General features: G+C 46.2%; 2 protein-coding genes and 1 pseudogene across 4 annotated transcripts in view; 1 reads left to right on the forward strand and 2 right to left on the reverse strand.

The window, feature by feature from the left end:
• srrm3 (serine/arginine repetitive matrix 3) overlaps positions 1 to 22,651 on the reverse strand; it is a 64,652-nt gene that overhangs the window by 35,772 nt on the left and 6,229 nt on the right. The window contains exons 1-3 of one of the 3 annotated variants that reach the window (XM_062960263.1): positions 15,112 to 17,100; positions 14,693 to 14,815; positions 4,931 to 5,196 (exon numbers count right to left, since the gene is read on the reverse strand). In XM_062960263.1, the coding sequence (XP_062816333.1) occupies positions 4,931 to 5,169 (239 nt within the window). In that variant the 5' untranslated portion in view covers positions 5,170 to 5,196; positions 14,693 to 14,815; positions 15,112 to 17,100. Of the gene's footprint in view, positions 1 to 4,930; positions 5,197 to 14,692; positions 14,816 to 15,111; positions 17,101 to 22,651 lie in introns of those variants that run through there. The other 2 variants (XM_062960262.1, XM_062960264.1) reach the window with 2 other exon arrangements.
• On the forward strand, positions 8,837 to 14,263 carry LOC103281330 (kelch-like protein 20). Its single transcript, XM_008122679.2, has 6 exons — positions 8,837 to 8,969; positions 9,164 to 9,269; positions 10,669 to 10,747; positions 11,624 to 11,851; positions 12,220 to 13,207; positions 13,786 to 14,263. The coding sequence occupies exons 2-6, from the start codon at positions 9,173 to 9,175 to the stop codon at positions 14,215 to 14,217; spliced, it is 1,824 nt and encodes a 607-aa protein (XP_008120886.2). The 5' UTR covers positions 8,837 to 8,969; positions 9,164 to 9,172; the 3' UTR covers positions 14,218 to 14,263.
• On the reverse strand, positions 10,733 to 10,945 carry LOC134293388 (U2 spliceosomal RNA; annotated as a pseudogene).

Below are 22,651 nucleotides of genomic sequence, written 5' to 3' on the forward strand. Positions count from 1 at the left end.
CCGGGAGCGGCTTGAGCACCTGCTGTTAGCTCCAGCTCCTTCCAACCTAGCAGTTCGAAAACATGCAAAATGTGAGTAGATCAATAGGTAAAATGTGAGTAGATCAATAGATCGGTGGGAAGGTAACAGCGCTCCATGCAGTCATGCCAATGGCCACATGACCTTGGAGGTGTCTACGGACAACGCCGGCTCTTCGGCTTAGAAATGGAGATGAGCACCAACCCCCAGAGTCAGACATGACTGGACTTAACATCAGGGGAAACCTTTACCTTTTTATTATTATTATTATTATTATTATTATTATTATTATTATTATTAGCAGAGCTTTGATGATCATCTGTCAGAAAGGATCAGATGGTGCCTTCCTCATGGCAGAAGGGGGTTGGACTGGATGTCCCTTGGGGGTCCCTTCCAACTCTAGGATTCTATGATTCTTATTCCTATCAAGGAAAGACTGGGTGGACATCTGTCAAGAGGGATCGGATGGTGTCTTCCTTTATGGCAGAAATGGGGTTGGACTGGATGGTCTTTAGGGGTCCCTTCCATCTCTGGGATTCTATGCTTCTCTGTGTTGCACTGAATCCACTTCCTTCCTTCCTTCTCTGCCTCTCTTCCACATCGGGAGGGCAGCCACAACATGAAAACAGTCTGTGGCTTTGAGATGTTTCAGGAGGCTTGTCAGATAAAAGGGAGCCAGCGGAGCGAGAGAGACAAAGAGAGGAAAGAAGAGAGAAGGCAGGCAGGGGCTGCCTCGTTAAATCCTTGCCTTTTGAAATATACATCAAAATCCCAACGTTTTCTGCAGGAGGGAAAACCCGACACGAAAGACAAGCAAAAATATCACATTTGGTGATGGCTTTGGGTGACAATTATGGATTTTTAACTATGATTTTTTTTAAAAATACCACTGATGTTTTATTCTGTTTCAATGTTTGTATATCAGTCTTCTTGGGGAGAGAAAAAGCAGGGTATACATAAATATAATAAAGATAGTAGCGGGGTATAAATAAAGTATTATTATTATTATTATTATTATATAATATATTGTATGTATATATACTTGTAAGCCGCCCTGAGTCCCCTTCGGGGTGAGAAGGGCGGGACATAAATGTCAATAATAATAATAATAATAATAATAATAATAATAATAATAATAGAACTATAGAATCCATTCCAGGTTTCTCCCTCTGTTTTGAAGGAGCTCTCCAAGGTGCTGAACTCAATTTCTAAATGGATCCAGCACCTTGGAGAGCTCTTTTAAAAATAGCCCAAAACCTACGCCACTGATACAATTATTCCACCCATTAGCCGCATTCCCAAAAACCTCTGGGTCATCTCTTTTGGGATGTCAAATAGGGAAGGTCTCAGAAAGGGAAGTCATACATCCATGCATGCGTACAGGCCTAGGAAAACCAATTTGGAGAGCAAAACGTGCCACACTTTGCCCAAAACGAAGGACGTAGTAAAGAGAAAGGATGAGGGACGGAAAGGAAAGAAAAGGAGTGAAGGAGGAAAGAAAGAAAGTGTTGGAAGTCATCCTGGACTACACAAGTCTCATTTATTAGATAGGTAGTGGATAGAATAGACTGAGGGAATCCTCTCTATAATCCGATGCATGCCCAAACAGGCTTTGCTGTTTTCTCTCTTCTATCCTGTTTACATCCACTCCCTTCGCCTTGTTGTTTTAGCAATGTGATCTCTGCAGGGATGAGATTACATCCTCTACGTAGATTGGAATTTTCATTGCCCCAAAAAGAGAAGGCACAGACCAGGGGTCCCCAAACGTTTTAAACAGGGGGCCAGTTCAGGATCCTTTGGGCCGTTGGAGGGCCGGACTATAGATGGCCACTGAGCAATAATAATAATAATAATAATAATAATAATAATAATAATAATAAAGATGGTTGGAAGAGACCCCTTGGGTCACTGAGTCCAACCCCCTTCTGCCTTTGTGCACCAAATGCACAAGCAAAGCACCTCTGACAGATGGGCTCGCAGTCTCAATGTCAATAATAATAATAATAATAATAATGATAATAGACCCTTGGGCCATTAAGTCCAACCCCCTTCTGCCTTTGTGCACAAAAAGAACAAGCAAAGCACCCTGACAGATGGTCTCGCAGTCTCAATGTTAATAATAATAATAATAATAATAATAATAATAATAATAATAATAATAAACCCTTGGGCCATCGAGTCCAACCCCCTTCTGCCTTTGTGCACCTAAAGCACAAACAAAGCACCCCTGACAGATGGCCACCCAGCCTCAATGATGATGATGATGATGATGATGATGATAATAATAATAATAATAATAATAATAATAATAAGGGTTGTAAGAGAAGAAGAGACCCCTTGGGCCATTTAGCCCAACCCCCTTCTGCTCTTGTGCCGTGGGGACTGGATAAATTGCTTCGATGGGCCGCATCCGGCCCCCGGGCCTTAGTTTGGGGACCCCTGGCACAGACCATGCAGTCATCGCCTTTCTTCCTCCTTTTGTCTTCCTACCAAGAAGGATGCATTTTGCCACTCTCTTAGGCAAAATAATAATAATAATAATAATAATAATAATAATAATACTTTATTTATACCCCGCCACCATCTCCCCAAAGGGGACTTGGGACGGCTAACATGGGGCCATGCCCAGAGCAATACAATATAATAAAATATAAAAACAGCATATCTAGCATATGTAGCTATCTAGATATCTTTGTTATTTTTACCTACTTACCTACCTTAGAAGCTAGCTTAGACAGCTAGTTAGCTCCAAACCCTTTTTCTATCTACAATGGATTTCTTTTTACCTCAATAAATACCTTTTGAACTTTTAAGCTGACTTTGCAATCCTTTGCCATCCTAAAGAAGAAAAGCTTCCCTTAGCTCACCTGCTGCTTGGATGGTGTGCTTCTGCACTCTGCTATATTCTTGGGAATCTACCTCACAAAGAGGGTTATTTTTGAGCCTAACAGCTCCCAGATTCTCAATAGAAAGGGGAAAAGAAGGGAAAGAAAGGGAGGGAGAAGGAAGAAAATGGAGAGAAGGAAGGAATAGGAAGGAATGGGGAAAAGGAAAAAAGAGAAGGAAGGGAAGAGAAAGGAAAGAAAGAGGGCGGAAGGTGTATGAAGGAAAGCAAGGGAAGAATTCAACTTTTTCCGATGTTTTTATGATAGATCCAATTAGGAAATGACATTGATAACCCAGGAACGGAAATCGTGCTAGATAGTGATGTTCGCCATTGCGCATCATGCTCGCTTTCGATGCCAGGCTGGGCAGCGGGAAGCGAGCAGATGGCCCCTTCTCCCATGAGCCTCTGTGCTTCTCTTCCGTGATTGATGTCCAGGTGGAAGGAGATCAAAAGGAGAAGGCTCTGAATCATCAATGAGATGTGCCGCTTCCTCCGCAGCGCTCTGTGGGGAGTGCCGATGCACAGCGGCACAATGAAGCCATGCGCCAATTAAATTCACCACGTTCTGCCCATTGGGCAGCTCCTTTCCTTGCAACTCCTGCCCCGAGGAAGCTGAAGGTTTCACACACACACAAACACACAACATATAGTAAAACTGAAAAAAATATAGAGTCTCACTTATCCAACGTTCTGGATTATCCAACGCATTTCTCTAGTCAATATTTTCAATACATCGTGATATTTTGGTGCTAAATTAGTAAATACAGTAATTACTACATAGCATTTCTGCATATTGAACTACTTTTTCTGTCAAATTTGTTGTATAACATGATGTTTTGGTGCTTAATTTGTAAAATCATAACCTAATTTGATGTTTAATAGGCTTTTCCTTAATCCCTCCTTATTATCCAACATAATCGCTTATCCAACGTTCTGCCGGCCTGTTTATGTTGGATAAGTGAGACTCTACTGTATATGTGTGTGTATGGGGTGTCGACTTACACTAGTGATGGCCAACCTATGACACACGTGTCAGCACTGACACGCCTAGCCATTTTTGCTGACATGCTGCCGCATGCAGATTGATTGGATGACTATGTCTTTTGTGGCCAAATCTGATGCGATTTGGTCCAGTGATTTTGTTGTTTAGTCCATGGGAATTATGCACATTACATACATACATACATACATACATACATATATATATATATATATAATCATTCTATTATTACTATAATATATTATCATATTATTACTATTAGATTATTATTCATTATTCATGATTACATTGAAACTAGAATAGAGAGAAATCAGCGTGGAAATTGCAAGAGGTACCATAGATTGTTGTACATGGAAATAATGGTAGTAAATAGTTTTTGATTTATTAAATGCAGTTATATATTACAATTATATATTTTTGTTATTTAAACTATACATATTGCCAAATTATGGTTTCTTTCTTGAAGTGACACACCACCCAAGTCATGCTAGGTTTTTTGGTGAATTTTGACACACCAAGCACAAAAGCTTGCCCATCATTGACTTACACAGACAACAATAGTAGCAACAATAATAGAGAAAAATAATAATGTAACAATATCAATAATAATAGAGAAAAATAATAAATGTACCATATATTCTCAAGTATAAGCTGACCCAAATATAAGCCAACCAGGACCCTCACCCAAGTATAAGCCGAACGGGGCTTATTCAGTCTTGGCTGAAAAACTAGGCTTATACTCGAGTATATACAGTAACTTTGCAGCTGCAAGGCTACTCAATGCTAATCAAGCTTGCGAATTGCAACATTCACACTTGCTTCAAATAGACACTGGTTCTTTCTCCCACCCTGGACATTCCACGGATATACATACACTCCGCTTGCCTCACTTCCATCAGACCTCTCTGAGGATGTTTGCCACAGATGCAGGCAAAATGTCAGGAGATAATGCTACTGGAACATGGCCATACAGCCCAAAAGACTCACAGCAACCCAATCCCCAAATGCCTTGTGTCCTGACTCACCCTTGTTCTTCCATCATCTCCTGGAGTTCCATGCATTTCAGCTCCACCCGCCGCTTGCGCTCATGGTCCAGGATCTCCCGGTGGGCCTTCTTCACCAGGCCGGGCTCTGCCAGCCGCACCTCGTCTTCCGTTTTATGCCAGGTCCCTGAGGCGCTGGGCTGGGAGAAGCCGTTGGAGGCCTCCTGCGGGGAAGGCGTCCTTGCCGTCCCATTGTTGTTGTTGTTGTTGCAGGCCGCCATGGAGGCAGGGGGCACCTGGGTCCGGACCTGGAAGGGAGATGGGGAAACACACACAAAGGTTTATTTCTGCAAAACACATGTGAAAAAGATCTAGGCGTCCTCGTGGACAGGAAGGTGAACAAGAGCCAACAGTGTGATGCAGCAGCTTAAAAAGCCAATGGGAATTTGGGCTGCATCAAAAGGAGTCTAGTGTCTACATCAATGGTTCCCAAACTTATTTGGCCTGCCGCCCCATTACCAGAAAAAATATTACTCAGCGCTCCTTGGAAAGGGGGGCGTGGCTTAGAGGGGTGGGCGTGGCTCCTGCTCAAGAGGGCGGGGCTGAGCCTCTCCCTTAGTTCAAGATGCAGGGCTGGGAGGGGGAGGTGGGCGGGGACACAAATGGGCAGCCAGGACTGGGATGGGCGGAGTTGTGAGCTCTGAGGCAGGGCTGAGCTTCTATCCTTGTCCTGTGGCACCTGCCAGGACACAGGGGGTGGGGCTAGAGGAGGGGGCGGGACCTGTTCCCAAGTGCCTGACGGGGCTGAACCTCTATACTCCGCCCCCGTGTTCTAACAAGCGCCTCAGGGGAGGTATACAGAGGCTCAGCCCTATCTTGCGCTCTTGGGAAGAGGCCCTGCGATCGCTCTAACCTCTCAGGAGAGGTATAGAGGCTCAGCCCTGTCTCAGGCTCTTGGAAGGAGGCCCCGCCCCCTTCCCTAGCTCCGCCCTCTGTGTCCCAACAAGTGCCTCAGGAGAGATATAGATGCTCAGCCCTGTCTCAGGCTCTTGGAAGGAGGCCCTGCCCCCTTCCCTAGCTCCGCCTTCTGTGTCCCTACAAGCGCCTCAGGAGAGTTATAGATGCTCAGCCCTGTCTCAGGTCTTGGAAGGAGACCCCGCCCCCTTCCCTAGCTCCGCCTTCTGTGTCCCAACAAGTGCCTCAGGAGAGGTATAGATGTTCAGCCCTGTCTCAGGCTCTTGGAAGGAGACCCCGCCCCCTTCCCTAGCTCTGCCCTCTGTGTCCCAACAAGCGCCACAGGAGAAGTAAAGATGCTCAGCCCTGTCTCAGGCTCTTGGAAGGAGGCCCTGCCCCCTTCCCTAGCTCCGCCTTCTGTGTCCCTACAAGCGTCTCAGGAGAGTTATAGATGCTCAGCCCTGTCTCAGGCTCTTGGAAGGAGGCCCCGCCCCCTTCCCTAGCTCCGCCCTCTGTGTCCCAACAAGCGCCACAGGAGAAGTAAAGATGCTCAGCCCTGTCTCAGGCTCTTGGAAGGAGGCCCCGCCCCCTTCCCTAGCTCCGCCCTCTGTGTCCCAACAAGCGCCTCAGGAGATGTATAGATGCTCAGCCCTGTCTCGGGCTCTTGGGAAGAAGCCACGCCTACTCCTCTAGCTCCGCCCCCCCCGTGTCCTAATGGGTGCCATCACCGCCCCCCTGGATCGCTGCATCAAGGTACTTCTCTATTCGGGTTTGGTTAGACCTCACCTGGTTTTGAGGCTTGCATCCTTTCACGACATGGTCATTTGGACTGAATAGCAATCCGGAGGTGAAACCAACCCCTTTATAAGACTTCCATACAATGTTCCTTTGACACATCTTTGCGCATGGGACGTAGCCAAAGATAGATACGGCAATTACCCATTTTCATGCAGAGAGAGAGAAAAAGAACGAAGGCCTATGGCTCTATCTCTCCTCCCATCGTTCTGGCACAAGCGCTCTTCTCTCCCACCTCCATTAAGAGGCTGATTGCTTAATTACAAGTTTCCGATCGGCGGGGCTCGTCAGCGCCGAAGCCAAGGCAGCGAGGCAGCTGTATTTATATTTCCCCTCGGTGCTTAAGTGCTCCTTCAGAATTAGGTAGGCATTACCTCCGAGAGGTGTTATGCCACACAGACCTGGAGGCGTTGGTCATGTGCTACCGACAGGGAATGCGCCCGCATCAAGCCTCATTGGGTCATCCAAAGGGGACTAAAAGACACACAAATGAATGCTCAGAGGATGCGGAATGGATTAGATGAACTTGAACTCTTAACAAAGGAAGGTAACGATGGTTATCCCATTGCCATAGCCTTAAAGATACCTACTGATGGTGGGTCAGCCCTGGCAAGTCCTTGGATGAAATGCTTTTAATGTAAGCCACTTTGAATCTCATAAACATAATGTAGGGACCATAAGCTAGAAAATAGTAAACTATTGCCTATGTAGCTTTGCCTGTGCATATGCCCCTCTCATCCTGTGAGCTGGTGCCTTTCTACAGGAAGTTCCAAGAAGAGAAGAAAGCTCAGAGTAAACAAGTTAGGTCATTGGTATCACTTGTGCCAAGTAGGTGTGGAAGGTGAGGAAGACCCTCAGCCATTGGTCAATTTTAGATAAGCCAAAGGTATATATTCTTTGTTTGCGATGGCCATTTGCATGGTACGGACCCATTAAGTGGGTACCTATGGATGTTTTGCCTTATCATCAGCTGTGATAACAATAAAAGGCTTGTTTTATTGCTCTCTTGGAATTCTCTCCTTTACTTCCCCTTCAGGCTAGTCTCTAATAATAATAATAATAATAATAATAATAATAATAATAATAATAATTGCAAAAGTATTGGAAAATGAGCACGCAAAGATACTGTGGGACTTCCGAATCCAGACTGACAAAGTTCTGGAACACAACACACCAGACATCACAGTTGTGGAAAAGAAAAAGGTTTGGATCATTGATGTTGCCATCCCAGGTGACAGTCGCATTGACGAAAAACAACAGGAAAAATTCAGCCGCTATCAGGACCTCAAGATTGAACTTCAAAGACTCTGGCAGAAACCAGTACATGTGGTCCTGGTGGTGATTGGCACATTGGGTGCCGTGCCAAAAGATCTCAGCCAGCATTTGGAAACAATAGGCATTGACAAAATTACGATCTACCAACTGCAAAAGGCCACCCTACTGGGATCTGCGCGCACCATCCAAAAATACATCACACAGTCCAGACACTTGGGAAGTGTTTGACTTGTGATTTTGTGATATGAAATCCAGCATATCTATCTTGTTTGCTGTCTCATAATAAAATAATAATAATAAAAATAATCCTAGACACTTGGGAAATCCAGCATATCTATCTTGTTTGCTGTGTCATAAAATAATAATAATAATAATAATAATAATAATAATAATAATAATAATAATAATAATAGGAGACACCGAATGCCAGGAGCCTAGATGCACAAGATTCCATCTAATATTGGATTCAAATGGGAGGACAAGAGATTCCACCAGTTCCGGCTGTTCAGTAGTAGAATATGTTGCCACCTTAGAGTCCATCTCTGAAGACCCTTAAGCAGAAGCCAGATGGCCATCTGTCAGGAGGGTTTTGGTTGTGTCTTGCTGCCTGGCAGAAGTTAGTTGGACTGGATGATCTTTGGGGTTCCTTCCCACTCGAGTGGACTATATGTCTGGGGAGTGAGGTGAGAAAGTTTATCAACAGCATCTGTCGGGAGGGCTTGGATTGTGTCTTCCTCCCAGAATAGACTTGGATTGGGTTTATCCCCAACTTCTATGACATGTGACACTGATTTTGGGGTGGCTGTTATTTCCCCCCTAAAGAAAGCCTTGCATTTTGCACCCTGGCCTCCTCTGGCGCATTGCCCCTTGGATGGGCTGGAGGCGGTTGTGTACCACCTCTGGAGCTGCGTTGCTAGGAGACACTGTTGCTAGGAGACGGACCACATGGCAGGAGCATCCCTGAAGGGATGCCCCGGGCCTGATTCAACACCATGAAGAGGAGGAGGAGGGGGAGAAGGAGGAGAACCGAACCACCCATCTCTCTGAAGTCCTAAGGGTTCGGGCATTCTCATTTATCCCTCTTTGGGTGTCACATCCTCCTTCTCTTTCCTCAGGTCCAGGTCCGAGTTCTCATTGGGGCCTAACACTCCAGCAAGGGTTTCTATGGTGCTCTTTCACTATGTTATTCCTCTACATTCGCTGAGGATAAAGCACCCCATGAAAGCCTCATTTGGGTTCTCTCTTCATTAGGCTTCTCGAATGATGAAGAAGGCCGCAGAGTGTCCACAAAACACAGGAATGGGGTCAGGCAGCATCCAAACCAGCCCTCCGTCTCTAAAACAGTACATTAAGCAAGGTAAGGGACAGCTTTGGCCGCCCAGAATGATAGCTCTGGATAGCAAAGAGTCTAGCTCTAGGAATTGTGGGAATTGTAGTCCAAAACTGGAGGACCGAAGTTTGCCTACGTTTGGTCTAGCACAGTGGTTCCCAAACTTATTTCACCTACCGCCCCTTCTATATATATAAAAGAGTGATGGCATCACGGCGACCCACAAAACAACAAGACTACAGGCCCCCCAACCTCGAAATTTGACAACACAACCCATCATCCATGGCTATAGGTTGATACAACAAAAAGAAAAGAAAAATAAAGTCCTAATTAGAAAGAGAGGAATAATTGCTTTTATCCAATTGCTGCCAGTTAGAAGGCTAAGCTCCTCCAACTTGGTCTCCTAGCAACCCAATAAAAAATAATAAAAAACACTAATAATTTAATACAATAAAATACTATAATAACAGAAAATAACTAAAAATAATACAAGAAAATAATAAAATATAATAAATAAAAAGATAACTTACAATAAAATTAATAAAAAAATACAAAAAACGTCAAATAAAAATTACACAACAATTTTTAACCAATACCACCACCACTTTGCCATAGCAACGCGTGGCTGGGCACAGCTAGTTTCCAGAAAAAATATTACTCAGCGCTCCCTGGAAAGGGGTGTGTGGCTTAGAGGGGTGGGCGTGGCTCCTGCTCAAGAGGGCGGGGCTGAGCCTCTCCCCTAGTTCAAGATGTAGGGCTGGGAGGGGGAGGTGGGCGGGGCCACAAATGGGCAGGCAGGACTGGGATGGGTGGAGTTACGAGCTCTGAGACAGGGCTGAGCTTCTATCCCTGTCCTGTAGAACCTGCCAGGACACAGGGGGTGGGGCTAGAGGAGGGGGCGGGGCCTCTTCCCAAGTGCCTGATGGGGCTGAACCTCTATACCCCGCCCCCGTGTTCTAACAAGTGCCTCAGGGGAGGTATACAGAGGCTCAGCCCTGTCTTGGGCTCTTGGAAAGAGGCCCCGCCCCTGCTCCTAGCCCCGCCCTTTAGTCCTAAAAGGCCTCTCAGGAGAGGTATAGAGGCTCAGCCCTGTCTCATGCTCTTTGGAAGAAGCCCCGCCCCCGCCCCGCCCCGTTCTTTAGTCCTGAAAGGCCTCTCAAGAGAAGTATAGAGGCTCAGCCTTGTCTCGGGCTCTTGGAAGGACTCTTTGGATGACATCGACGGGATTCTGGGAACTCTAGTCTCAAACCAAAAAGTGGACGGCCCCTGTACAAATAAATCTGTTGTATTGATCTTCTCGCTTCATAGTGTCTAACTGGATGGAGACCCTAGGGGTTCTGGGGTTGCCTTTTAAAGGGACACAGCAGTGGGTCCCAACACAGGTTCAGCAATTGACCCTAAAGGCATCTTTTCTCTGCCCCATCAGGTATCAAGCGGTTGTATCAGCAGCAAGAGCTCTGCGACGTCACCTTGGTAGCCGAAGGGAAAAGATTCCCTTGCCACAGGTGGGAAGAACCCAGAGTCCTAGAACAACACTAAGAACCACTAACAAAATTTATCCTGGTTCTCTTCCAACTCTAGGATCCGATTATTCTATCCAGACTACAATCCAGGCTGGATTAGCTCACCGCTACAAACAACAGTCACTGAATTGATAAGAACAGATACAACACTTGATCTTAGCCAGAAGGCTGAGAAAGGCTACGCCAACGATGCTGTAATTCTGTCAAGGACACCCATCGGCCTAAGATGAGCCCTAAGTAGATTTTCTAACTATTGCCAGCAAGTGCATCTTACAGTTAATCTCCAGAAAACCAAGATTCTTGCTTTGGGCAATCACCCCAAATACAGAAAGTGGCAGCTACTAGGAAATAAGATCTATAGGTTTGTAGTTTTAAGTATTTAAAACTTAAAACTTGGAACTTCAAGCCTCGGGTACGAAATCTGCTCACTGTACCTCAATAGCAAGCAAAGATGAGGGACCTGATAATAATATCCAGGAAAGGAGATTCTACCTGAACATTAGGAAGAACTTCCTGACTGTAAGATCTATTCAACAATGAAACTCTCTGCCTCGGATTGTGACGGAAGCTCCTTCCTTGGGACCTTTCAACAGAGGCTGGATGGCCATCTGCCAGGGGTACTTTGGTTGTGGACTAGAGTTGGACTAGACAGTCCATGTGTTCTCTTCCAACTATTATTCGATTCTATGATTGTTCTTCATGAAAATTGTGAAAAGCCTTGTAAGAGATTCCTTGGTCAAGTGCTAGTAGGCCTGTCAGGCTCAAACGTCAGTCACTAAATGAAGGGCTGCAAGCTCATGTTTAAGGTCTCCTGACTTCGGTTATTTCTGCTACTTCTTTTCCTCTTGTTCCCAACAGAACACTCCTGGCCTCAGTCAGCCTCTACTTCCAGCGCATGTTCTCCAGCACCTTCCGGGAATCTCGGGAAAGCGAGATTGTGCTCATGGATTTGCCTGCCACTTCCCTCCAGACCCTGCTGGTTTACGTCTACACAGGAGCGCTGCCCTTCCAGGAAAAAGAGGCGGAAGTACTGTTCACAGCAGCCAGCAGGCTCCAAATAGCATCCGCACTAGAGATTATCACCAGGTACTTCCCTAGACACTCTTGTGCTATGAATGCAGCCTAGAATCACATTGCCTTTTGTCACTGCTGCAACACTCTCTTGGCTCACGTTCAGCTTGTGGTCAACTAAGACCCCTAGATCCCTTTCCCAGGGACTGTTTCCAAGCCAAGAGTCACACATTTATATTTGTGCAATTTTTATTTTGTCGGTGTAGTACCTTATATTCCTTCCTGTTGAAATCCACAACAGTGATAAGGGAAGCCACTCACCAACATGGTCCCTTCCTAACCATGGCTCTGTGTATCTGGTCTCCGTATCCAGTGTTGGTCTCTGCATCCGGTCTCCGTATCCATATTCACCTGGAGGTTTTGCTGCTTTGTTTTTATGGCAGGTTCTTCAAAGGGAAGATTTCCGTCTGGAACTGCCTGGAGCTCTATGTCTTGGCGCATTCCCACAACTACCGTCCTCTTCTTCGCCCGGCCTCCCACCATGTTGCCATCCATTTCGAGCAACTCTTGGAGTTTCCTGCTTTCCAGGCGTTGGACTTTAGTATCTTGATGAGCATCGTAGTCTTGGACAACTTAGCTGTGGAGTCTGAAATAATCGTGTACCGGGCAGTGCGCCGGTGGGTCATGCACCGCCCGGCCGAGCGGTTGCCGAAACTTCCTTTTCTGATGGACCAAGTCCGCCTTGCCCTGCTGAGCCCAAAGGAACTCGTCGAGGTCCGTGCCGAAATGGAAGAGTCGTACGAAAGTGTGTGCCTCCCTTGGGAAGAGCTGAGCGTGGAAGAACGGCTGTGGGCGAGCCGAGGCCTGCGGCGTGGCATGTACCACGATGGGGTGGTCTGCGTGGGGCTTCCAAAGTGGAGTGCGGTGAATGTGGGCGACGAGGAGCTGGATTCCCACGTCCACTTTTTTGACCCTTCCATCGAGAGCTGGGAGCAGCTCCCCGACCTCAAGACCTTGACGTCCCCCAGTTGCGTCTCCATCGGCCACAAGCTCTATATCACTGGCGGGCAGCGTTTGGACGGCTCCTATTCAGACGCCTTGCAGGTCTATGATACGATTGGAAGCTGCTGGACCCAGTTGCCATCCATGTCCGCAGCCCGAGCTGGACACGCTTTCCTCGTGTGCCGGAAAAAGCTGTATGTTGCTAGTGGATGGGACATCACTGGGAGCTTGGTTTGTGCAGAAAGTTATGACCTTGTCGGAGAAGAATGGGCTCCCATCGCCAGTCTCCCCTTTGCATTAACGTATTTTTCTTCGATGGCACTCCACGGCAAACTGTACCTCATCGGCGGGGAGATGGGGGAGTCTGAGGTCCCGGTCCCACACCGGGGATTCCTGGTTTACGATGTGGGATCAGGTCAGTGGACCCAGGTGAGTTTTCTCTGTGACTTGGAATCAGGGACATGTCAGTCAACAAGGGTTTCTCCAAAATGAGTCATACCAGATAAACCTTATCTCTTGTTTTTGATAGATGCGGGGAATGCAATGGATGTAGCATATCTCCATTTCAGTAAGGTCCCTTGAGACAAGATTCCCCATGAGATTTCCCCAAAGAAGCTAGTAAAATAATTCTGCTGTCTAGCCCATATTTTACTGGCTTCTTTGGGTGGATTAGGAGTTGGTTGACTGTCCAAACCCAAAGGGTGCTTCCCAATGGCTCTTCTTTCTTCATTCTTGAAATAAGTGATGAGGGATGTAGGAGTCTTGATAGATCACAAAGTGACCATGAGCCCATATTGTGGTGCAGCAGCTGGAAAATATATAGGCTTCATATATATATAGAGATACATGCATGCATGCATAATACAGGCAGTTGGACTGGATGGCCCTTGGGTTCCCTTCCAACACCATGATTCTAGGATATGGATAGATAGATGGAGAGATAGATATGTAAACACATTTCATAGATAACTGGGTAATTCTCGAACTCTGTGATTCTCTGGTTCTAGGTCCCCGTGGCATTTGAGTTTTACGAGGCCAGCGTCCTGGCCTTGGGCCACTCCATCCTGGTCATTGGTGGCCTGGTGGGAGACGGAAGCCCCGAGGGCCGCCGCTTCACCCCGCGCTGCCTCTGCCTGGGCCCCGATGGAGCCGTGCGCCCTGAAGTCTGCGTCCCGCCGCTCCCCATCGCCATTTCCTACCCAGGGGTCGTCCGCTGGCGCAAGCGGGTTTACGTCTTCGGTGGGGACAGCTATGACCGCTACTCCAGTGCCATCCATTACTGGGAGGTTGGCCAGGAGAGCTGGACCCGTTGCGCAGCCGACCTCCCCGACCCCAATTACGGGGCCTTTGGCTTCGGCTGCATACCACTCAAGGTGCCCAGAAAGAACATCCTCTCCGTTTTCCACAGGGGTTCCGCCCCCACCTCGGCAGACAGTTGAGGACTCTGCTTGGCACTCTGAACTATTTAAAAAATGGGGCTTTTTAAAAAAACATATGTGTTGGTCTCTTTGTTCAATGGCAAAACGAGATTAGTTTTTGTTCTTGACTTACGGAAAACTGAAGAGAACATATCACAGGGTTTTCTTGGCACAGGTCTTTTGGTTCTGGGCAAGAATATGAACACTATAGTCCTCTTGACATAGCCTAGAATCGCATTGGCCTTTTTCGTTGTTGCATCACACCCTTGGCTCATATCCATATTGGGATCCCCTAAATGCCTTTGGCATGTATGACTGTCAAGCCATATCTAATATTACTTCCCTCAGTGTAGGCACGAGTCTCCTATTGATGCAGCCTAGAATCGCATCGGCCTTTCTAGCTGCCTCGTGAAAAAGGGAATGCGCCCATATACAAGCTTCGATTCACACATGATAGGCACAAAAACCCTGCGTTTTCCATATTCCATGCACTCACCACTCAGAAGATGGGACCCATCCACTTTGAGATGGGATTCATGAAGATATGGTCTGCTCGTCTCTCCAAAAGCTACGGCTTCCTTCAGAAATGGAAGGCTTTCTGCAGCCGATCATTTGAAGCCTGCAAGACAAAAAATATAGATAGACAGACGGAAGGTGGAATCTATGATGCTATGATTCGATCATATGGGTTTGGGGGTAAGAGTGTGTTATATGGCTGAGCAGGGATTCGAAGCGCGATGCAACCAAACAGGCATCTTCTAGGTCATCCACCCTGAAGGCCTCCGTCTGCATAGGGTTTGGATTTTGGTTATGATCTGGATGCCGATTTTCCATCAAGGGAAGGGACAGGGTCTCAGATTTCCAGTCCTGTCTCAGTCGAAAGCCGCGGCTTTGTCCCAATGACGTCTCGCTTACCGGGAAGTGATTAATCTTTCATGCGGCCCTTTTCGCAAGCAAGGTGCCTCTCCTCCTCCTCCTTCGCCTGGATCTGTTTCGTTTGCAGAAGAAGGATGGAAGGAAAGAAAGGGAAGAGCTGGACCCAAACCTCTTTCCAATTTAGAGGCAGCCTTAGCTCTTTCGAATCTGGGATGTGAGGATCATTGTGGTGTATCTATATTGTCGAATTGATGCAGTTTTATACTGCTTTAACTGTCATGGCTCCATGCCATCAGACAGACCCAGCATTCCCCAGATGTTCCCATGGCCATCAGAAGAGCCTACTAAGCATCTGAAGTGACCATCAAACACACCCAAGGTCCAACAGAAGTGCCCAATGTCTACTAGATGGACCCAATGTTCACCAGATGTGCCAATGGCTATCGGAAGTGGCCACTAAGCATTAGGCATTGCTCCCAAATATCAGGAGTAGCCCATGTCCATCAGAGATGCCTACTGAACATCAGATGGGCCCCAATGTCCAAAGATGCCCAATATCCCAAAAGATGCCCAAAAACAAATATGCCCAAAGCCAATCAGATATGCCTACTGAATATCAGAGAGGCCCCAATGTATATCAGATGTCTTCAACATCCATCAGAGATGCCTACTAAACATCAGATGGGACCCAATGTCCATCAGAGATGCCCAATATCCAACAAAAGCATTCAAAACCAACCAGAGATACCTACTGAACATCAGATGGGCCCCAATGTACATCAGACATCTCCAACACCCATCAGAGATGCCTACTGAACATCAGATGGGCCCCAATGTCCATCAGAGATGCCCAATATCCAACAAATGTGCCCAAAGCCAACGAGAGATGCTTACTGAACATCAGATGGGCCCCAATATAAATCAGACATCTCCAACATCCATCAGAGATACCTACTGAACATCAGATGAGCCCCAATGTCCATCAGAGATGCCCAATATCCAAAAAATGTGCCCAAAGTCAACCAGAGATGCCTACTGAACATCAGATGGGCCCCAATATAAATCAGACATCTCCAACATCCATCAGAGATACCTACTGAACATCAGAGATGCCTACTAAACATCGGATTGGCCCCAATGTCCATCAGAAGAACCCACTAAACATCAGATGTAGCCAATAAACTTGCCCAATGTCCAGCAAAAGTGCCCAATGTCTATTAGATGGACCCAACATTCATTAGACCAGCTCATTGCCATTGGAAATGGCCACTAAGCATCAGGCATGGCTCCGAAACATCAGAAGTAACCCAATGTCCATCAGATGTGCCCAATAGCCACCAGGCATGCTCCATGCTGTGGGAATTAAAGTCGTATAAAACTGCATCAATCTCACAATGTAGATGCATCATCACAATGACTTCTGGGAGTTGTCATTTTGAAAGGCCATTAATTAGACTTCTCCGCTAAAGAGTGCAAACTACAAATCCCAGTATCAAGAGGTGTCAAATTCCATCAATTTGACTGTGTAGGCACAACATGAACAGAGGTTGGATGGCCATCTGACAGGAAGGATTTGATTGTGGCAGAATGTAGTGGGACTAGATGCCCTTTGGGGCTCTCTTCCAACTCGAGTGGGAAATAGACCGCCTTGGAGACTCCTCCTCTGGAGGTTCTTAAGCAGTGGCTGGATGCGCGTCTGTCGGGAAGGCTCAGATTGTGTCTTTTTGCATGGCAGAAGGGGGCTGGACTGTATGTGCTTTGGGGGTCCCTTCTGTCATCCCATGTCCCCTTTCCCAGTCCTATTTCTGGCTGAACCCAGGAGACAATGCCGTGCCTGACCTTTTCCCTTACAGCTCCAGCCCCGTCTTTCTGCTCTGCTGCAGATTTAGCCCTGACCTCTGAGTGTCTAAATCTGGAAAATGCCAGTGGATCCCTTATGCGCCGCGACACACAGATAAGCCACAGGGGGGTTTCATAGGTTGCCGCTCTCCTCCCGCTCCAGATGAGCAGCCACTTCTCCCACATCCAGAAAAATCCGGGAGAAGGAATGGATGGCCACGGGAGTCCAGTGGAGGGCATTCTTGGGGACTGACATGTGTCATAACCTTCTATTATTATTATTATTATTATTATTATTATTATTATTATTATTATTATTATTAATTACAGTAGACCCTCAATTAATTGGAACACAAACAACTAGCACTTTCAACCAGCAAAAAATAAAACAATACTTTAAATGTAAACAGCAAAATGGATGGATAGATGGGTAGATAAGATGGATGGAGATAGATAGATAGGATGGATAGATGGATGGATGGCTAGTTGGGAGGTTAGATGGATAGATAGATAGGACAATAGATAGAATCCTAGAATCCTAGAGTTGGAAGAGACCTCGTGGGCCATTCAGTCCAACCCCATTCTGCCAAGAAGCAGGAAAATCACATTCAAAGCACCCCCCACAGATGGCCATCCAGCCTCTGTTTCAAAGCCTCCACCACACTCCAGGGCAGAGAGTTTCCACTGTCGAACAGCTCTCACAGTGAGGAAGTTCTTCCTGTTGTTCAGGTGGAATCTCCTTTCCTGTAGTTTGAAGCCATTGTTCCGCATCCTAGTCTCCAGGGCAGCAGAAGCCAAGCTTGCTCCCTCCTCCCTATGACTTCACGTATTTCTACATAGCTATCATGTCTCCGTTCAGCCTTCTCTTCTACAGGCTAAACATGTTCATTAAGCCGCTCCTCATAGGGCTTGTTCTCCAGACCTTTGATCATTTTAGTCGCCCTCCTCTGGACACATTCCAGCTTGTCAACATCTCCCTCCAATCTCCCAGAATTGGACACAGCATGATTCCAAGGCAGAATAGGAGAATGACTTCCCTGGATCTAGACACTAGACTCCTGGGGAGAATCATCCCTTGCGTTCAATCACTTAACCAATTACAGATCCACCTAGCCATTGTTTTGCCTAGCCTACATTTGACTAGTTTGTTTGCCAGAAGATCATGGAGGACCTTGTCGAAGGCCTTACTGGATGGATGGAAGGACAGATGAATAGATAGATAGATAGATGGATGAATGGATACATAGATAGATATGTATGGAAGGACAGATGGATGGAAGGACAGATGAATAGATAGATAGATAGATAGATAGATAGATAGATAGATAGACAGATGAATGGATACATAGATAGATATGTATGGAAGGACAGATGGATGGAAGGACAGATGAATAGATAGAAAGATAGATAGATAGATGGATAGATAGACAGATAGGATAAGATAGATAGATAGATAGATAGATAGATAGATAGATAGATAGACAGACAGACAGACAGACGGAAGGCTAGATGGAAGCTTTCTAATGAAAGCATACCATAGTGGTGCATTGCAGGACCCAAGTCCTTTCCAGGCATCGCTAGGTCATCCAGCACAACTCTATGGTTAGCATCCAGCAGAAGGATACCACAGAGTCATGCTGGAAGAACAAGAAAATGCCTAGAGAGGACCTCATGGAGGAAGCCCAGCTTGTGGTTTTGTTACAAGCTTGATCTGCAGTGGAAATGCTGCCACAAATTTAAAAAGGGGGCTTTGTCCACCCAACTGTGCCTCCTCTTGCATTGATTGGCAGCTGTCTCCGGTTGCTTAGCAACCCAGCCCCCCCCTGAGGGCCCGGTGATCTCCAACTGGGGTTAGAAGCCAAAATGGGGAGCCGGGAAAGGAGAGGATGCTGCTGCCGCTGAGATGGTGTGTTTTTTCAGGCCCAGAAACACAGCCGTTGCCAAGCAACGCGACTCCTTCCTGACTTTCTCTTCGAGGAAGGGATAAAAATACCTTTTGGGAACGGGGAGGGACACTGGGGCCCATCTGAGTCTTAGTAGGTATCTCTGATGGACACTGGGCACATCTGATGGACATTGGGGCCCATCAGATGTTTTGTAGGCTTCTCTGAAGGAGATGGGCCAGTCTCGTGAACGTTGGGCACGAACTGCTTCTCCCTCATCCTATATCCAAAAGTCTCAGGTCAGCTTGAAACTCAAATTAAAAATAAATCAATGAAAAACATACTGCACACACGAGCAATAGTTGCATGTGATTCTAGGCTGCGTCAAAAGGACTATAGTTTCTCTTCTTGGCAAAACCGCCGGTCGGTGCTTCACCTTCCTGGGTTTTTCAGAACGGAAAATGAGGCACCGCGAAGCCAGAAGGGAAACCCTGTGAATTCCAAAGACCATGACTGGGAGAAAGAGCCAATGGCCATCAGACAGACCCAGCATTCACCAGATGTGCCCATGGCCACCAGAATAGCCCACTAAGCATCCAATGTGACCATTAAATATGCCAATCAGAGATGCCTACTGAACATCAAATGGGCCCCAATGTCCATCAGACATCTCCAACATCCATCAGAAATGCCTACTAAACATCAGATGAGCCCCAATGTCCATCAGAAGAGCCCACTAAACATCAGATGTAGCCAATAAACTTGCCCAACATCCAGCAGAAGTGCCCAATGTATATTAGATGGACCCAACATTCACTAGACCAGCTCATGGCCATCGGAAGTGGCCACTAAGGCTCCAAAACATCATAAGTAACCCAATGTTCATCAGATGTGCCCAATATCCATCAGGCATGCCCGCTAAACATCAGATGGGCCCCAATGTCCATTAGGCATGTCCAGTGTCTATCTGAAGTGCTCAAATCCCATCAGAAGGGCCCAGTGTCCATCAGACAGACCCAACATTCACCGGCTGTGCCCATGTCCATCAGAAAGGCCCATTCAACACCAGACATGGCTACTAAACATCAGAAGTACCCAATGTCTACCAGATGTACCCAATGTTCATCAGAGATGCCTATGAAACATCAGATGGGCCTCAGTGTCCATCAAAGATGCCTATGAAACATCTGGTAGGTCCCAATGTCCATCAGAGAAGCCCAATATCCATCAGAGATGCCTACAAAACATCAGGTGGTCCTCAATGTCCATCAGAAATGCTCACTGTCCATCAGAGATGCCTACGAAACATCAGATGGGCCTTAATGTCAATTAGACTTCTCCAATGTCCATCAGACATGCCTACAAAACATCAGATGGGCCGTAATGTCAATTGAAGGTGCCCGCTAAACATCAGACTTGGCTTCCAAACATCATAAGTATCCAATGTTCATCAGATGTGCTCAATGTCCACTAGGCATGTCCATATAGCAAGCCCAGTCCATCAGAAATGCTCACTAAACATCAGACATGACAGAGGTGCAAAAAGAACACAGGGGAAGGACCCCGTGTCCATCAAACGGACCCAGCATTCATCAGATGTTTGCATGTCCGTCAGAAGTGCCCACTAAACACCAGGCATGGCTACTAAGCATCAGAAATAGTAATAAAGACTTGATTCAAGCCACCCCAGAGAAGAAAGGCTACTTTCTTCACTCTTTGTGTCATCCCAACCTGCATCGCTGGCCATGGAGAGCCCTGATTCTTCCCACCTGGGTGCCTTCCTTCAATGCTCACCCTGAGGTTTCTCTCCTCGCTGTTGTCTTTCATCAATTGGAGGATTATATAAGGCTGAGGCAGCTATTCCTGTCCTGATCGGATTATGCAATTCAGCCGGCCACCTGTCCGGGGAAGGAGGACAATGCAAGGAGCAGGAGGATTGAGAGCAAAGGTATCTCTGGAGTCAGGCCCAAACTGTTGCCGGCCTCCTCTCTGCCCTGGCCTCCTAGGATATGTATCTAAACTGTATTTTCCCCCCTGAAAGAAAAGAGAAATTCCCATCCAGGATGAAGGAGCTAGAGTTGGAAGAGAGCCCTAAAGGTCATCTAGTCCTACTACATTCTGACACAGTCAAAGCCCTCCCATGTCGCCCCAGTTAAAAATCCATATCATAGTATCATAGAATCCTAGACTCTGCTAATAATAATAATAATAATAATAATAATAATAATAATAATATAATAATAATAATAATAATAATAATAATAATAATAATAATAATAATAGAGAACTGGTGGGATCACAAACCTGCAAAAGTATTGGAGAATGAGCACGCAAAGATACTGTGGGACTTCCGAATCCAGACTGACAAAGTTCTGGAACACAACACACCAGACATCACAGTTGTAGAAAAGAAAAAGGTTTGGATCATTGAGGTTGCAACCCCAGGTGACAGTCGCATTAACGAAAAACAACAGGAAAAACTCAGCCGCTATCAGGACCTCAAGATTGAACTTCAAAGACTCTGGCAGAAACCAGTGCAGGTGGTCTCGGTGGTGATCGGCACATTGGGTGCCGTGCCAAAAGATCTCAGCCGGCATTTGGAAACAATAGACATTGACAAAATCACGATCTGCCAACTGCAAAAGGCCACCCTACTGGGATCTGCACACAACATCCGAAAATACATCACACAGTCCTAGACACTTGGGAAGTGTGATTTTGTGATACAAAATCCAGAATATCTATCTTGTTTGCTGTGTCATAATAAAATAATGATAGAAACCATGTATGTATGTATGTTTGAATGTATTAGAATACTAGAGCTGGAAGAGACCCATCACCAAGGCACTTCAGTCCAACCCCCTTCTGCTAAGAAGGAAGACACTATCCGATCCCTCCCAACAGATAGTCATCCAGCCTCAGTTAAGAATCCATATCAGAGTATCATAGAATCCTAGAGTTGGAAGGCTCCAAGGATCATACAGTGCAACCCAGTTCACCCGTGGGGCATTTCTCTGTTTTTCTAGAAATAATCCCTGCCATCTGTTTCGGTGGTGACGATTGTGGCCACCGAAGGACGGCCTTCCCGCCGAAACCTCTCAGGATAATCCCTCATAAACCTTGCCTGCCCAGCTCCATGCCAATCACAGGCAGGCACTGGCCGGAATGCATTGACATTAGACCTTCAAGAGTCCAGAAACAGAAGAAACAGAAGCTGGATGGCCATCTGTTGGGGGTGCTTTTGATTGTGAATGAAAGCAGAAGGGGGTTGGACTAGATGGCCCTTGGGGTCTCTTCCAACCCTCAGATTCTATGATTTCCCTTGCCACCTGTCCTATGCTCGCATTGTTGACAACAACAACAAAAACAACACATTATTATTTTGGACTCTTTGGACACACTTTTCTACGATGGTACTACTGAAAAATATAAGAAACGCACCTTGCTAATTCTGGTTCAAAGACAAAAGATGTTACAGAGATAACTAAATAGACAGACAGGCAGGCAGGCAGATAAAATAATAGAATCCAAATGTTGGAAGGTGACCCTAAGGACCATCCAGTCCAACCCTTAAGAGACAGATAGATAGATAGATAGATAGATAGATAGATAGATAGATAGATAGATAGATAGATATAATTATAGAATCCTAGAGTTGGAAGGTGACCCTAAGGACTATCTAGTCCAACCCTTAAGAGATAGATAGATAGTTAATAGATAGATAGAATAACAGGATCCTAGAGTTGGAAGGTGACCCTAAGGACTATCTAGTCTAACCCTTAAGAGATAGATAGATAGTTAATAGATAGATAGAATAATAGGATCCTAGAGTTGGAAGGTGACCCTAAGGACTATCT

Source organism: Anolis carolinensis, unplaced genomic scaffold, assembly GCF_035594765.1.
Source record: "Anolis carolinensis isolate JA03-04 unplaced genomic scaffold, rAnoCar3.1.pri scaffold_7, whole genome shotgun sequence".
Lineage (NCBI taxonomy): Eukaryota > Metazoa > Chordata > Lepidosauria > Squamata > Dactyloidae > Anolis > Anolis carolinensis.

Excerpts from the sequence above, each read along its gene's own strand:
- LOC103281330 (XM_008122679.2), top strand. The coding sequence starts at position 9,173 with ATGATGAAGAAGGCCGCAGAGTGTCCACAAAACACAGGAATGGGGTCA. Across the intron at positions 11,852-12,219 it reads GCACTAGAGATTATCACCAG|GTTCTTCAAAGGGAAGATTT; the intron begins GTACTTCCCTAG and ends TTTTTATGGCAG. Across the intron at positions 13,208-13,785 it reads GATCAGGTCAGTGGACCCAG|GTCCCCGTGGCATTTGAGTT; the intron begins GTGAGTTTTCTC and ends CTCTGGTTCTAG.